Source organism: Hippopotamus amphibius, chromosome 1, assembly GCF_030028045.1.
Source record: "Hippopotamus amphibius kiboko isolate mHipAmp2 chromosome 1, mHipAmp2.hap2, whole genome shotgun sequence".
Taxonomy (NCBI): Eukaryota; Metazoa; Chordata; class Mammalia; order Artiodactyla; family Hippopotamidae; genus Hippopotamus; species Hippopotamus amphibius.
In genome coordinates this window covers 42814614-42832676 of record NC_080186.1, presented here as the reverse complement: position 1 = coordinate 42832676, position 18063 = coordinate 42814614, and the positions used below count along the sequence as shown (strand labels likewise).

Below are 18063 nucleotides of genomic sequence, written 5' to 3'. Positions count from 1 at the left end.
TATTTCATTCAGTTTACAAAAGCAGAGCCTACTAAATTGAGGGATAGATATAGACTAAGAAAGGGCTTTTCCACATATCCATTAGAAAACAGAATAGTAAAAATAATACCAACAATATTCTACATAAGTAATCATAATTGAATTTTCCTTAACATTTTCATTCAACCCTGTGTAATTAATTCTTGTTTCCCTGCATCTTGGATCAGGAGTCTGGTTTCCAGAGATATATCTACTTCCAGAATGCAGAGTCCTGGAATTTTGACTTGGTCTACCAGTACAGTCTGAAAGTTGTCTAACTGATGTCAGTCCAGAAGTCTTTACCCAAAAGTCTGTATTTTGAAGTGTTAATAGTTAAGAGTATGTGGCATCGTACTTCCCATGAGGCTGTGAGACTTTCTTTGTTGAAGACACAAATTGTGGCCTGTAGCTAATGGCAGAGCCTTTAGCCAGGCATCAGAGCACAACAGAAACTGCCTATAGATGACAAAGCTAAATGGCTGTATTTAATTATTATAGTAACCAAAAGAATGGAAGATAGTAAAATTATTTATTGGAATACAGTATATAAATATTTCATAAGAGTTCTAAAGTGGAAAAACAGCTAGCTCACAAATATCCTCATATCATGTTATTATTCCCATGACTTTTTAAAATTTACTTTTCATTTTTACAAATAGAACTTTACTTTAGGAAATCTCTACAGAAGTTAGAGTCAGTTTTTTTAACTGCTTTTCTGTTCTTGGTGACCTCATTCTGTCTTAAAGGAAAGTCCCCATCAGTTAAAATGATGTGTTTCCCTTAACGTGCTTTAGGAACTTAGCAGTTTTTTAAATGTCTCTTTAAGTTTATAAAGGAATCACTGCTGGTTTTAGAACTGATACTGCTTTGATTTTTTAGAAAAGTATTGTAGCCTCTTAAGAATAAGTATAGCTTCAATATTGCAAATCAATCAATGTGATACATCATATCAACAAATTGAAGGATAAAAACCATATGATCATTTCAATAGATGCAGAAAAAGCTTTTGACAAAGTTCAACATCCATTTATGATAAAAGGTCTCCAGAAAATGGGCATAGAAGGGAATTACCTCAACATAATGAAAGCCATATATGAGAAACCAAAAGCCAATATCATTCTCAATGGGGAAAAACTGGAAGAATTCCCTCTAAGAACAGGAACAAGACAAGGGTGTCCACTCTCACCATTATTATTCAACATAGTTTTGGAAGTTTTAGCCACAGCAATTAGAGAAGAAAAAGAAATAAAAGGAATCCAAATTGGAAAAGAAGAAGTAAAATTGTCACTCTTTGCAGATGACATGATATTATATATAGAAAACCCTAAAGAGTGTACCAGAAAACTGCTAGCACTAATTGATGAGTTTAGTCAAGTAGCAGGATACAAAATTAATGCACAGAAATCTCTTGCATTCCTATACACTAACAACGGAAGAGCAGAAAGAGAAAGTAAGGAAACTCTCCCATTCACTATTGCAACAAAAAGAATAAAATACCTAGGAATAAACCTGCCTAAGGAGGCAAAAGATCTGTATGCAGAAAACTTTAAGACATTGATGAAAGAAATCAAAGACGACACAAACAGATGGAGGGACATACCATGTTCCTAGATTGGAAGAATCAACATCGTGAAAATGACTGTACTACCCAAAGCCATTTACAGATTCAATGCGATCCCGATCAAATTACCAATGGCATTTTTCACAGAACTAGAGCAAGAACTCTTATGATTTGTATGGAAACGCAAAAGACCCCGAATAGCCAAAGCCATCTTGAGAAGGAAAAATGGAGTTGGTGGAATCAGGCTTCCTGACTTCAAACTATACTACAAGGCCATAGTGATCAAGACAGTATGGTACTGGCACAAAAATAGAAAGGAAGATCAATGGAATAGAATAGAGAACTCAGAGGTAAGCCCAAACACATATGGGCACCTTATCTTTGACAAAGGAGGCACGAATATACAGTGGAAAAAAGACAGCCTCTTCAATAAGTGGTGCTGGGAACATTGGACAGCAACATGTAAAAGAATGAAATTAGAACACTTCCTAACACCATACACAAAAATAAACTCCAAATGGATTAAAGACCTACATGTAAGGCCAGACACTATAAAACTCCTAGAGGAAAACATAGGCAGAACACTCTATGACATCCATCAAAGCAAGATCCTTTTGGACCCACCTCCTAGAATCATGGAAATAAAATCAAGAATAAACAAATGGGACCTCATGAAACTTAAAAGCTTTTGCACAGTGAAAGAAACCATAAACAAGACTAAAAGACAACCCTCAGAATGGGAAAAAATAGTTGCCTGTGAAACAACGGACAAAGGATTAACCTCCAAAATATACAAGCAGCTCATGAAGCTTAATACCAAAAAAGCAAATAACCCAATCCACAAATGGGCAGAAGACCTAAATAGACATTTCTCCAAAGAAGACATACAGTTGGCCAACAAACACATGAAAAGATGCTCAACCTCACTAATCATTAGAGAAATGCAAGTCAAAGCCACAATGAGGTATCACCTCACACCAGTCAGAATGGCCATCATCACAAAATCTGGAAACCACATATGTTGGAGAGGGTGTGGAGAAAAGGGAACTCTCCTGCACTGTTGGTGGGAATGTAAGTTGGTACAGCCACTATGGAAAACAATTTGGAGGTTCCTTAAAAAACTACAAATAGAACTACCATATCATCCAGTCATCCCACTACTGGGCATATACCCAAAGAAAACCATAATCCCAAAAGAAACGTGTAGCATAATGTTTATTGCAGCACTATTTATAATAGCCAGGACATGGAAGCAACCGAAATGCCCATCAACAAATGAATGGATACAGAAGATGTGGCATATATATACAATGGAATATTACTCAGCTATAAAAAGGGATGAGATGGAGCTATATGTCATGAGGTGGATAGACCTAGAGTCTGTCATACAGAGTGAAGTAAGTCAGAAAGAGAAAGACATATTGTATGCTAACTCACATATACGGAATCAAAAAATGGTACTGATGAACTCAGTGACAAGAACGAGGATGCAGATACAGAGAATGGACTGGAGAACTCGAGGTATGGGGGGGGCGGGGGGTGAAGGGGAAGCTGAGACGAAGCGAGAGAGTAGCACAGACATGTGTATACTACCAACTGTAAAATAGATAGTCAGTGGGAAGTTGTTGTATAACAAAGGGAGTCCAACTCGAGGATGGAAGATGCCTTGGAGGACTGGGGCGGGGAGGGTGGGGGGGACTCGATGGGGGGGGAGTCAAGGAAGGGAAGGAATACGGGGATATGTGTATAAAAACAGATGATTGAACTTGGTGTACCCCCCCAAAATAATAAATAAATAAAATTATAAAAAAAATAAGTATAGAAGCAGAAGTTAATTATTTATTTAAAGATATTTGAAAAGAACAGATAACTGTGCAGCTATTCCCATTTATCAGAAGACCTCTACAGGAACTATTGCCCTTTTCCTCTATTGCCATTTAAGTTTATTGAAATTTAAATAGCAACTATAGAAGGCTTGGAATCAGAAGTTATGTGTTAATGTTATGACTCCACTAATTTGTTCTACTTCCTCTGAGCTTTAGGGTTTGTTTTGTTTGTTTATTTGTTGGGGTTTTTTTTGTTTTTTGTTTTTAATTTGGCCGCACTGTGAGACTTGCGGGCTCTTAGTTTCCCTACCAGCGATTTGAACCTGGGCCCTGGTAGTGAAAATGCCAAGTCCTAGCCACTGGACTGCCAGGGAATTCCCTGAGCTTCAGTTTTTATCATTTGTGTAATGGGCATGATAAACAACACTCTGTAGGTTGACAGTGGTGTCTAGATGATACTCTTCTTATATGGGTTTCCAATATTTCATGGCCTTTGTTAGTCAGAGGATTCCTGTTCCCTTTTTGAAAAAGTCAGTTCCCAAATTACAGGGAGGAATGCAAGTAGATGATCGTAATTTTGTCGTTATGTTTGTTGTCAGCTTATGGTTTGAATTTTTTCAGGTTGATACGGGCAATACTGGAAGAGTATTGGCTTCTGATGCTGCGGTGTTCCTGAAAAAATCAGGACTTCCAGACCTGATACTTGGAAAGGTAGTATTTGTTCATTGTAACAATATATAATGAATATTTATTGTAGATAAATTAGATGCAAATTCAGAAGGATACCATCAAGAAACTTAGAAGTTAGAGCTGAGTCATGGAAGCAGTTACAGTAATGCAATGGAGGGAATTTCTGGTGTAGTGATTTACCCTCTTGAAAAATAAGGTGTTTTTCAGATTTTTAGAAAACAAATTACTTTTTAGTAGGATGAAATGAGGAAGTAATAGTACATTTGAGTGTTGTGGGGAGAAACAGGGCAGACTGGGAACCTTGCCACCCACTCAGAATTGGCTCTTTCCCTACTTCCTCTATTAGAACTGTCTCTAACAGTTGTTTTTAATATGTGGTAAATAGAGTAGGGGATGAGACATTTAGGAAAGAGCAGAAAGACTTTGTAAAAAGTCCCTCTCTTGGCTTGATCACCTTACAAATCCTTGTATATGATATTGATATGTATTCAAACCCTGAAAAATAATCATTATTCATAATTTAATTATTCACAAATAAACATTAACTATTTCAGCTTACCCATAAGAAAGAGTATCATCTTAATAAGGATCTAAAATCAAGGTGACATGTTCTAGTAGAAAGAGTATTGGACTTGGAGTTAGAACATGGGTTAATAAAAAAATCATTGGACTGGAAGTTAGAACCTGGCCTTCAGTTCTTTCCTTGATGCCTTGGATGTTCTTGAGTAAGTCACTTAACCTCACTGGACCTTAGTATCTTTGTGTAGAGTTGCACTAAGTGATCTTTAAGATTTCTTTTCACTTTTAATTCTATGGTTCTTAAACTGACTACCAAAGAGCATGAGGTTGTAAATGGCAGAGATTTAATTTAAGATGATTTTTGTTAAAATATAGATTGATACTTTTTTTTCTAAATTTCAGATCTGGGATTTAGCTGACACAGATGGCAAAGGTATCCTGAACAAACAAGTAAGACTCAGAGGTTGACATGAAAATTTTTTGAGTGATTCAGAATAAAAAATTGCCAGCAGTTTTTTGTATTTTTAAACTAAAAATTGGTTTTTACCAAAATTAGGGTTTTGCAAGGGCAAGTGTTATAACAATGAGAATATTGCCAATTAGTAGACATTAAAATACCTAGTTCCCAAAGGTCAGTGTTAGTTTGGTGACATTAGTTATGGAGTGTCGTAGTCTGTTTGGGCTGCTATAACAAGATACCACAAACTGGTTGGCTTGTAAACAGCAGAAATTTATTACTCACGGTACTGGAGGCTGGAAATCTGAGATAGGGTGCCAGCATGGTTCTAGTGAGAGCTTTCCTCTAGGTTGCAGACTTCTTCTTTGTCCTTACATGGCAGGATGTGCTAGTGATTTCTCTGAACCCTCTTTTGTAAGGCACTAATCCCATTCATGAGGGCCCCATCCTGATGGTTTAAGCACTTCACAGAGGCTTTACCTCCTAATGGCTCTACCATTATTTTGGGGAGATTGGATTTCAGTATATGGATTTTGGGGGACACATTCAAACAATAACATGGGGTTTATTTTTCTTAGTTATTCATGGAGACTTTGTTCTTTGTATCTTATTTAAGTTTCTTATGAGTGCAGGGTTATAAATAAAAGTGAATTTTATTATTTATGTGTTAAGATGGTGTTGCCTTGTAGATTTGAAGGGAAGCTCTTGGCTAATCAAACCTGAGTACAGTGTATTCTGGTCTAGGTCTTATCTTTGACGTATAAACCAAAAAATGCTTCACAAGCCAGAAGTAAACCTTAGAGAAATATGGGAAAGTGGTTTTGGGTGTTGGATACCATCAGAGAACTTTAAAGTCCTTGTTGGGAAAGGATTTCAGAGTTCTACAGGATTAAATTCAGAGCTTGCTATATGCTGATACGTGGCTGAGCACTACTACTCAAAGCTAATTCCCCCTATGGGGATAGCTGAAGCTGACTCAGAAAAGGGATGGGAAAAATTAGATGAGGGGGTCAGAATATCCAGTCTCTTATTTAAGATTCCAAGGCTAGATTGTGGTCCCCATTGGATGCCCTGGGCAGAAGGGCCAATTTGGTACATTGGAGACATTGGAAAACTAAATTCATATGGACATCCAGGGTGCTCTGTACTCAGTCAGCAAATATTTGTTGAGTACCTGTTTTGAACCACGCTTTGGAAATACAGAAGTGAACGTGATGGGAGGTGGTCCCTATCTTCATGAACTTACAGTAAAATAAATTCTTCACTGCTGTTCCTAGACTTTTTGCATGTTTAGTTTGAATTGTCTTTGTCATATCCAGGTGGCTGCATTTGTGGATCTGCAGTTAAACTTTGATGTTTGCATTGGAGGAATAGATTTTTGAATTAACCTATGAAATTAAGAAAATAAACCAATACTTACTGAGTTTCTGTGTGTGAAAAATGATAGTAAGTGCTTTCTTCCTATAGTGTGGTTTTAATTTTGTTCCTTATACTACATTGTAAGGTAGATATTAGCCCTCTCTTTAAAGAGTTTTTTTTTTAAACTTGCCCAAGGCCTCACAACCAGTAGCAGAACTAGAATTCAATGCAGTACTATTTCATTTCAGAGACCAGTCCATACTATGGGAGTGGACCTGATTACCTAAGAGTAATTGAATCTCATGTAGAATGAGAAGAGAAAAAGTGTTGTTTAAAGTTCATCGTTTAAAGGGTGGGAGGAGACACTGATCCTAACAAAAGATACTTGAAAGGTCAGAGGAGAACTTGGAGAGTTTTATGAAGCTATGATGGTAGAGGAGAGCTTCAGGGAGGATCATACTGTCCAGGCTGCCAAAAGAACAAGTAGGATGAGACTTTTTTAAGGTGTTTTGTTTTTTTTATTTTAGAGTCTATTGTATTTGGTAGCTAGGAGTTTATTTGTGACATAGGTAGTCGTTTCTCTAGCTCATGGTGGGAGTTGGAAGTCAGATTGCATAGATGTTTTTGTGGTGAATGAAAGAGAATGGGAGATCTTGAAATAGCATTTTTTTCAAGAAGTTTATTAGTGAAGGCAAGGTATTGAATAAGCAGACAACCTGCAAGTTTCTAGGAATACGTTAAGAATTGAGTAAGAAGGTTGTAGGTGAGAACAGAGATTTGAGAAAAGCTGTAAAGGGTTAATTGCATCAGCAACTGTACTAGAGTATTGACGACTTGCAAGTAATCATAACTGGAGTAAAGGCTTTTGTTATGCCGTCTCAGACCTGATTTTAACTCAGAACAGCTGAAAACAAGTTGCTTCAGTGTCTTTCCACTTACTAATTAAATTTTGGACTTCAGATGCCAAAAACCCAAGGACCTTTGGGAGAGATTTACAAGTATTTTGAAGTCAAGCAGTTTTATAATTATTTTAGATGTTGCATAGTTATTCTTTGTGGCTTTTCTGGAATAACAATGACGGAATCACTTGAGTGATTGGTCTGTTGTCAAAATTTATAATCTTAAAGCCAGAGATGACTTTTGATAACCTTTTATTTATTTTCTTCTAGGTGTTATTTTCTTCTAAACTTTTTCAAGATTCTTTTTCTCACAAATGATAAAAATTATTTAACATCATTAAATATTATTTGAAACATGATTAATTTCCAATATCTGTGTATATCAGTTTAATTATTTTCCCATTTATTTTTTTTTGTTATTTATAATATTAGGAACAGCTATGTACATAGATTTCTTCTTGATTTTAGAGCAAGTGTTTTCAAGCAAATGTGCTGTTACATTCACTGAGACATAAAAATCTTGGAGTAGTTGTGAATTATTTTATATTTTCAGATTAAAGGTATGTGTGTAAATAGATCGATGGATGGATGAATGGATAGATAGATAATGCTCTTAACATTCATACTTTTCTTTCTCAGGAATTCTTTGTTGCTTTGCGGCTTGTGGCATGTGCCCAGAATGGATTGGAGGTTTCACTGAGTAGTTTGAACCTGGCTGTTCCTCCACCAAGATTTGTAAGAAATGCTTTTAAATTTACATTGTATTTTAAGAAATGATACCACATGATTTGAAAATTAAAATTTACTATATTAAAAAAAATTTTCCCTCAACCCCTATCACTCAGCTACCTGATTTTCTTTCCTATGGCTACTGCTGTTATTAGTTTCTTATATATCTTCCAGTTATTATATATGTGTAGAAAGACATATAAATACCTATATCCTCAGTATACAGTGTATAGTATACTATACACCTGATTCTATACCTTTTTAAATAACTTAACGTGTTTCAGAGATCTTTACATAAAAGCTTCCGCATTGTTTTTTTTTTTTTTGCTAGATAGTATTTCCTTGCTTGGTTGAATGTACTTTTCTGTCATACTGTTGTCAAACTTTTGGTCCTTGTCAATTTGATAGGTGACAAATGGAATGTAAATGTAGTTTTAATTTGTCCTTTTGGTTTTATGGAGGGATGTTGAGTAGTTTTTCTCTTGCTTATGAGCCATTTATATTGCCTTTATGTGAAATTTCTGTTCATAGCCCTTACCCATTTTTCTTTGGTTGGTCTTTTTTTTTTTTAATTATTATTGAATTCTAGAGGCTCTTTATATATTAGGAAACAGTTCTTTGTGTATATGAGTTGCAAATATTTTTTCCCAGTTTGCCATTTGCCTTTTGAGATGATTATTTTCCATAAAGAAGTCATTGTTTTTTGGTGTGCTTTTTTTTTTTTTTTTGGCTGCTTTGAGTCTTCGTTGCTACTCACGGGCTTTCTCTAGTTGCTGCGAGTGGGGGCTACTCTTCATTGTGGTGCGTGGGCTTCTCATTGTGGTGGCCTTTCTTGTTGTAGAGCAGTGGTTCTAGGAGCTCAGGCTTCAGTAGTTGTGGCGTGTGGGCTCAGTAGTGGTGGCTCATGGGCTCTAGAGCACAGGCTCAGTAGTTGTGGCACACAGGCTCAGTTGCTCCATGGCATGTGGGATCCTCCTGGCCCAGGGATTGAATCTGTGTCTCCTGCATTGGCAGGCGGATTCTTAACTACTGCGCCACCAGGGAAGTCCAGGAAGTCATTGTTTTTAATGTAAATGAATGATTAGGATTTAAGTTTTTTAGTGGTTTCTTTGTTCACATTTACATCAGTTCTGATGTAAGGTATGAGTATGGATTCAAATTTATGTTTCTTCAAGATGGCTACCTTTTAGATTTAATACAGTTTATTGAATAATCAGTCTTTTCCATACTGATTTAAAATGGCACCTCAGTCGTGCTGAATTCTCATATGTATTTTGTTTTTTTCTGGGTTTTTCCATTCATACCCATTGATATGTTTATCCATATAGTCTTCTCACATTGTTTTGATTATCATATTTGGTAATTTATATCTGATAGGGCTAGTCCTCCCCATCCTACTGCTTTTTTAGAAGTTTCATGGCTCTTCTTCTTGTTTTTAAATTCAGTATTTTAAAAGTGTTTGATCTGAGTATTGCGAATTTAGCTTCAGTTTTGAGAATTTCTGTACTTCTCTAAGTTTAGTTGTGGAGTCAGGGAGTTAATTTAGGAATTTGTTGCCTAACTATAGTATTATAAAAAATTTTCAATGTATTCATCTGTCTCTATAAGCAAATAAACATAATAATTTGGACAAGCTGTTGATAAGTTCAGGTACTTGTAACTTAGAAATCGTAAGTTGAGTTCTTGTCCCAGTCTGCTTTCCTTAAATAGTGTGAGGGAAAAGTCATCAGTTAACAGGGCCATAAATATTTTTGTTACATTTAGGTATCTTTATCTTGATTTCAGTTGTAATAGGATTTTTTCTGTAAGGCTTAACATGTTTTAGTTAGTGCTTCACAGTCATTTACACAACTAACTCAGCTAACTCAATTTTTGTTTCATTTGTACTTAGATGAAGGTCTAATAGAGTTAATGTAAATTAGTGTCCTTTGTGCATTGAAATCCAACATTTTGTCTAAGTATATATATATATTTTTTGAGGTTCCTCCATGTTTTAGCATGATTTAGTAGTTGATTTCTTTTTTTATATATAAATTTTTTTTATTGATTGATTTGTTTATTGGCTGTGTTGAATCTTCCATGCTGCACACGGGCTTTCTCTAGTTGCAGCGAGCAGGGGCTACTCTTCATTGTGGTGTGTGGGCTCCTCATTGCGGGGGCTTCTCTTGTTTGTGGAGCACAGGCTCTAGGCATGTGGGCTTCAGTAGTTGCAGCACACAGCCTCAATAGTGGCTTAAAGGCTCTAGAGCACAGGCTTAATAGTTGTGGCACACAGGCTTAGTTGCTCTGAGACATGTGGGATCTTCCTGGAGTAGAGATGGAACCCGTGTCCCCTGCACTGGCAGGCAGATTCTTAACCACTGCGTCACCTAGGAAGTCCCTTGTCTAAGTATATTTAAATCCAAAGATTATTTTCTCTTTATTGTTTATCGATGTGAGGATTTCAGCCCTTAGTGTGCTATATTTTCCTTTTTAGCATGATACCAGTAGTCCTTTGCTAATCAGTGGAACTTCTGCAGCTGAGCTCCCATGGGCTGTAAAAGTAAGTAAACTTTGTAACTATTCTCTTTTACCCCACTTTGCTTACTACCTACATAATCCTCTCCTGGTACTTCGAAAATATATTGCAGTCTGCATTAGACTTTCATTTTTTACTGTGGAGGAAATATTGGTACTAGAAATTGCTTGAGGGATGTTACAGCTCTGTCAGTCATTTTGTGACAGTTAGTATTGGCTTAATCTCATTTCTTTTATAGTGTAAACTAAAGATAATGATGTCATAATCTTGTATTAACTAAAATGTTTAATGAATAAGTAGTTGACCCCACTGATATTATTTCTTGTTTGAAAAGTTCTGTTTAACTAGATATTCTCTTTATGGTTCTACAACAGTTCTTTATGAAATCTTTTTCTAAAATGGGTGTTTTGCATTATAGTTATTTGGAGGCACCAAAATGATTATAGCTGTCTTATCAAATTTTAAAAATTGTAATTTAAAGATAGGATACAGCAGATTAATTAACCTGTGATAAATGTGTACAGTTTTGTCAGAAACCCATTTTGGTTTATATGCCTGTGTATACTTGAGTGCTATTAATTTTAAAAAGTGTAAGAATCTGGCCTTGACTTGGCAAATCATGAACAATAGTTTTTATGTTATACAAACGACTTTCTGGGATTTTAGGAAATACCTTGTTATTGATAAGAAAAAGAAATCTTGCTTTGGGAAAAATGGGGGAAACTTGATGTTTATTTCTATGGTAATGATTTCTTTTTTCTTTTTAATTTCTTTGAGTTTGAAATGTAACTAAATACCATGCTTTGAAAGTCATAGAATGTCACTAACTAGCTGTGTTTTCTTATAAAAATTTCTGTTTTGCTTTGGGTCTGTTTGAGAGGGTTGAACTAGATGCTTCTCTCAAAGCCCTTCGATCTTTGAAATCTTTTGATTTTAACCTAAAGGTAGAAAGGCAAAGATAATGTTCTAGCTACAAAAGCAATGGAGTAACTTTTAAATTATTATTTATTATGTTTTGATGAAAGTGAAAAATGTTTTTTGAATGATAGTTTTTAAATGTTGTCTAGTCTTTTGAGGACTTGATTTTTATAACTGCAGTTAAATTCCTTTCACCATTATTTAACTTGATTTTTTTTTTATATTGTAGTCTGAAGATAAGGCCAAATATGATGCAATTTTTGATAGTTTAAGCCCAGTGAATGGATTCCTGTCTGGTGATAAAGTGAAACCAGTGTTGCTCAACTCTAAATTACCTGTGGATATTCTTGGAAGAGTAAGATATTAAATTCTGAATGTAACTTTTTTGTGTTTTAATTTTGTATCTACCAGGAACACTTGTAGCTCAGTGTTAGAAAAAATACAGAGATCTTATTTTGAAATTGTGGTATTATAGAATTTTTTGTGTTCTCACTTAATATATAAAATTATTGCCAATTTCTTCCTTTCTTTGGTTATTCCCTCCAAAATATGAGTGTTTGAAATTAGCTATATATAATCCTCTTAGGTAGGCCCTTTATTCTTTGAGCTGTATGCTCTGACCTCCCAATTCCTTGATGTAATTTCCAGAGACTGTCGGTTTTCTACATCTGCCATCTACTCCATGGCTGTATCATGGGGGCTGGCTAAAGGAATAGTTTCATCTCTGAAATCATAAATTCTGCTCTCTAAAGAGAGCTTCTTGTCTTTCTAGATTTCTTTCCTTTGCCATGTTTTCTGATCTCTGTACTGGCTGGTGAAAATCCACCCTTGCATGAAGCTAAGTAAAGTCTAATAAGACTGGTATCATCATAATTTCATGATCACCAACTTCAACTGGGCTTTCCGTACTGCAGCCACTCTTGTGCTGTTTCCATAGTGATTTCTCAATATCCCTCTTTATATTTCAAACCTTGTCTACTCTCATTAAACCTCTAGCCCTTTCTTTAATTCCTTGCTTAGTCAAACTACATAGGGTCAAATCCTGGCTACACCATTTTTCTTAACTGTGTGACCTTGGGCAAATCATTAGAAAACCATGTCTCAGTTTTCTGATCTTTAAAATTAGCATGGTTCCCAGTTTATAGGGTTATACAAATTAAAGGTAATAATGTATGTGAAGTACCTAGCATAGTGCTTGGGACATACTCTCTGAATTCCAGCTGCCATGATCATGATGATAACGACTTGCCACCACAACACCAGTACTGCTGGATCAGTGTTGTATAGTTTAGGTGCTCAATAAATATTAATTTAAAAGCAATTTTCTAATATTGTTTTCCACTTATTATTATTCTACTGTGTGATCTGTGTGAGATTTCTAAACTATACATAAAATCTTTTTTTTTTTTTTACTCAAAAGTTACCCTCTTAGGTAGCTTCCCTTTGCATTTAGGATAAAGTCTAAACTCCAAGGCATTCAGTGACCAGGCACTTGCTTATTTTCACTCTTCCCTCTTACCAGTATACCTTATCTTCCTGCCCCAAGTAAAATTTTGTTGGATAACTTAAATACCTTCATTTCAAGGATTTAACATAGTTTATAGCTGGTCTAAAGCTATGGAATCTACTCTAAATTTAGACCAAATATACCAGGGCCTTTTAGATTTTATTTTTTCTTTGTATGCTCTGGATATTAGTTGGCTAATGATTAATAATACAGTGTTCATTGGATGTTTATTTCAGATGATTAGAGATTCTGTATTATATAGGGAGAACAATATGGACTTGGTTAGAAATCTTCACATTGAAAACTGATTCTGTTACTTAATAATAGTTGCATGATCCTAGATAAGTCCTGTAGTCTCACGTCTAAAACAGGTTTTATAGTACCACATGGAGTTGTGTGAATTAACTGAGGTGATGTTTTTGAAAAAGCGTTATAGTTGTTTAAAGCACTGTGTTACATAATTGTTTTCTTACTTGAGAGGAACAAAATATTTTCTTTAAAAACTTGCAAAGGAATTTCTGTTTAAAAATACTTGGTATTAAGAATTACTTGTTTTAATAGTAATGTTAATATAGCATACAATAGTGATGTAATACAATGGTCAGCATAATTGAAATTTCTCCGAGAAATAGATGTTATAGTGTTTAGGCAAAACTTTTTCCTCCATTTATGTATTTGATGTGTAAAATTAGCACATGAAATGAAAGAATGTTAATCTTTCCCATTTCTTCTCTTTTTAAGGTTTGGGAGTTGAGTGATATTGACCATGACGGAATGCTTGACAGAGATGAGTTTGCAGTTGTAAGTAACCTAATGCTTTTGAAATCTAGAACATCTTAATGGTTTTCTCAAGTGAAAATTTCCCCTTTATGTTTATCTTTAGAGGGAAACTATATTTCTCTTAAAATTGATGGTATGACTCTTTTTACCTAGAATGTATAGGTAGTCAATAAATATTATTAAACAAATGGATAATGAAGAATGAATGTTTTTGCCATCTTCATTTTATTTGACTTTAAGGTACGTAACAATACATGCTTTGGATAATGCACTCTGAAGGTGCTGAATATAATCTTTTGAATGCCAACTTGATCAAGCATCTCAGTACCTACTTCTGCTATGGAATGACTTTACTTCAAATATATCCCCAAATTTTCACATATATTTCGTTAATGGAAAACATGAATAACACAATAGTTTCACTTCATTTATGAAGGCAGAGGAAGTTTTGACATCTTATCTGAAGACGTTATCCTTAGTAGTTGGATAGTTAATTCTTTATAGAGTTGTTTTCATGGCTTCCTTAAAGGTTAGATAAAACTCTGCTGTGAACTCATGAATGGTAAATCTGTAATCCCCTCTTTAATCTCTTATTTGGAAATTAGTCTTTTCAAATTTTCTCTCTTTATTTTCCTAAGAAATTGTCCATTTCTTTGACTTTCAAACTTGCCACAGATATGCACTATTCTTTAATCTCTTCTGGGTTTATGGTTGGGTTCCTTTCTCTTTCCAAATATTATATATTTTTGCCTCTTCTCGTTCTTTGTTTAATTGGATTTTATCTAGCCTATTGATCTTTTAAAAGAGCTGTCTTTTGGATTTGTTTACCTTTTCTATTATGTTTTGACTTTCTATTTTATTCTTTTCCACTTTTATCTTTTTTTTTTAAAGAACTTTTATTGAGATACAGTTATCATACAATAAACTGCATATATTTAGAGTGTACAATTTGGTATCCTAATCTCCCAATTCATTCCCCCCCAACACTCCCCGCTTTCCCCACTTAGTGTCCATATGTTTGTTCTCTACATCTGTGTCTCTATTTTTGCCTTGCAAACCAGTTGATTTGTACCATTAATTCCTTCTTTCTAGTTCATTTTGATTTACTTTTTAAAAAATTTCTGAAGATGAGTACCAAGTCCCTTTATTTTTTATCATCTTTAATATTGAAAACATTTAAAGGACGAATTTTCCTCTAAATATAGATTTAGCTGGATTCCATAGATATTGGTACAAAATATTATCCTTTTCACTCCTTTTTAGATAATTTTTAAATTTTCTTTGGTCATCTGTTTAGGAATATGCTTTTTAGTTTCAGAGTAGTTGTTTGCCTTTTGTTACCTTTATATGTACTTTCAGCTTGATTAGATTATTGCTGGAGAATGTGATCTTTAGAATTTTATTAAGGTTTTCTTTGTTGCCAAGGTTGCAACTGTTTTTACATATGTTTCCTGGATATGTCAGCATTTCTGTTCAGAAGATATTAGACTTCTGTAATTCCATTTTACTCATTTTATTGACACACTTCAATTTCTCTTTGTCCTTACTTTTCTTTTTTTGCCCTTTCATAAATTTTATTCTATTTATATCCTAAGAACAAAATGAAATAGGCAGAACACATTTTATCACATTTGAAAAAATATAGCAGAAATAGAAACTTAAAGTGGCTTGAGTTGATGGTCATAGGTCTCTAGTCATTTAAATTTTAATATGGGTGATGGTTGGGGAATGGCAGGGGATACCCCCTCACAGCGGTGGCACATGTTATCCCAGCTTTGTATCAAGGATTGAGTCAATGTTTGTGGGACGTCTTGGGGGAAAGGTGCTGTATTGAAGAGGTTTGGCTGTTGATGCACTTTGAAAGACTGGTAAACTCTATATAGTATTAGCTTTTTATAAAGGGTTTTTAACATTGCTGTGATTTGTGTCAAAGAGTGTTCTGCCTATGTTTCCCCTAGTTGTTTTATGGTTTCAGGTCTTACATTTAGTTCTTTAATCCATTTTGAGTTTATTTTTGTGCATGGTGTTAGAGAATGTTCTAATTTCATTCTTTTATTTGTAGGTGTTCAGTTTTCCCAGCACCACTTGTTGAAGAGGCTGTCTTTTCTCTATTGCATATTCTTGCCTCCTGTGTCATAAATTAACTGACCATATGTGCATGGGTTTATTTCTGGGCTTTCTACCCTGTTCCATTATCTATATTTTTATTTGTGTGCCAGTACCATACTGTTTTTGATTACTGTAGCTTTGTGGTATAGTCTGAAGTCAGGGAGCCTGATTCTGCCAGCTCTGTTTTTCTTTCTCAAGATTGCTTTGGCTATTCAGCGTCTTTTGTATTTCCATACAAATTAAAAAATTTTTTGTTCCGGTTTTGTGAAAAGTGCCATTGGTGATTTGATAGGGATTGCATTGAATCTGTAGTTTGCCTTCGGTAGTATAGTCATTTTAACAATATTGATTCTTCCAATCCAAGAACATGGTATATCTTTCCATTTGTTTGTGTCATTTTCGATATCTTTCATCAGCCACCTATGGTTTTCAGATTACAGGTTTTTTGCCTCTTTAGGTAGGTTTATTCCTAGGTATTTTATTCTTTTTGATACAATGGTAAATGGAACTGTTTCCTTAATTTCTCTTTCTGACCTTTTATTGTTAGTGTATAGAAATCCCTGAGTATTAAGTTTGTATCCTCCACCTTTACCAAATTCATTGATGAGCTCTACTAGTTTCCTGGTATTGTCTTTAGGAGTTTTCTATGTATAATATCATGTCATTGGCAAACAGTGACAATTTTACTACTTCTTTTCCAATCTGAATTCTTTTTATTTCTTTTTCTTTTCTGATTGCTGTGGCTAGGACTTCCAAAACTATGTTAAATAAATGTGGTGAGAGTGGACATCCTTGTCTTATTCCTGATCTTAGAGGAAATGCTTTCAGCTTTTCAGTGTTGAGTGTGATGTTACCTGTGAATTTGTCATATATGGACTTTATTATGTTGAGGTAGCTTCCTGCTATGCCCACTTTCTGGAGAGTTTTCATCATAAATGGATGTTGAATTTTGTCAAAAGCTATTTTAGCATCTGTTGAGCTGATCAGATGGTTTTTATTCTTCCATTTGTTAATGGTGTATCACACTGACTGATTTGTGTATATTGAAAAATCCTTGCATCGCTGGGATAAATCCCATTTCATCATGATATATGATCCTTTTAATGTTTTGTTGCATTTGGTTTAGTAGTATTTTGTTGAGGATTTTTATGTCTGTATTCATCAGTGATATTCACCTGTAATTTTCTTTTTTTTTTTTTAATTGTTTATTATTTTGGCTGCACTGGGTCCTAGTTACAGCACGTGGGATCTTCATTGCAGCATGTGGGCTTAGTTGCAGCATGTGGACTCTTAGTTGTGGCATGATGATTTCTTAGTTGTGGCATGCGAACTCTTAGTTGCATCATGGATGCAGGATCTAGTTCCCTGACCAGAGATCAAGCCCAGGCCCCCTTCATTGGGAGTCTTGCCTACTGGACCACCAAGGAAGTCCTGTAATTTTCTTTTTTTTGTGGTATCTTTGTCTGATTTTGGTATCAGGGTGATGGTGGTCTCATAGAATGAGTTTGGAAGTGTTCCTTCCTCTGCAGTTTTTTCAGATAGAGTCAGAAAGATAGGTGTTAACTCTTTTTTGAATTTTTGATAGAATTCATCTATGAAGCTATCTGGTCTTGGACTTTTGTTTGTTGGGAGTTTTAAAATCACAGATTCAATTTCACTGCTTGTAATTTATGTTTTCTATTTCTTCCTGGTTCAGTGTCGGGAGATTATACCTTTCTAAGAATTTGTCCATTTCTTCCAGGTTGTCCATTTTGTTGACATATAGTTGCTTGTAGTTGTCTTTTATGGTCCTTTGTATTTCTGTGTTGTCAGTTGTAACTTCTCTTGTTTCATTTCTAATTTTATTAATTTGTACCATCTTCCTTTTTTTTCTTGTGGAGTCTAGCTAAAGGTTTATCAATTTTGTTTATCTTTCCAAAGAACTAGCTTTTAGTTTCATTGATCTTTTCTAATTTTTTTTAAATCTCTATTTCATTTATTTTTGCTCTGATCTTTATGATTTCTTTCTTCCTACTAACTTCGGATTTTGTTTGTTATTATTTCTCTAGTTGCTTTAGGTGTAAGTTTAGGTTATTTATTTGAGATTTCTCTTGCTTCCTGAGGTAAGCTTGTATCATTATTGACTTCCCTCTTAGAACTGCTTTTGTTGCATCTGACAGGTTTTAGATCATCA

The 18063-nt window shown here is 34.8% G+C and overlaps 1 protein-coding gene across 5 annotated transcripts in view; it reads left to right on the top strand.

Annotated features, from left to right (window-relative positions):
• EPS15 (epidermal growth factor receptor pathway substrate 15) overlaps nucleotides 1-18063 on the top strand; it is a 147198-nt gene that overhangs the window by 43280 nt on the left and 85855 nt on the right. For 4 of the 5 annotated variants that reach the window (XM_057710566.1, XM_057710563.1, XM_057710565.1 and 1 more), the window contains exons 3-8: nucleotides 4027-4116; nucleotides 5017-5064; nucleotides 7969-8064; nucleotides 10535-10600; nucleotides 11724-11849; nucleotides 13743-13802. In XM_057710566.1, coding sequence (XP_057566549.1) covers nucleotides 4027-4116; nucleotides 5017-5064; nucleotides 7969-8064; nucleotides 10535-10600; nucleotides 11724-11849; nucleotides 13743-13802 — 486 coding nt within the window. Of the gene's footprint in view, nucleotides 1-4026; nucleotides 4117-5016; nucleotides 5065-6411; nucleotides 6518-7968; nucleotides 8065-10534; nucleotides 10601-11723; nucleotides 11850-13742; nucleotides 13803-18063 lie in introns of those variants that run through there. The other variant, XM_057710564.1, reaches the window with a different exon arrangement.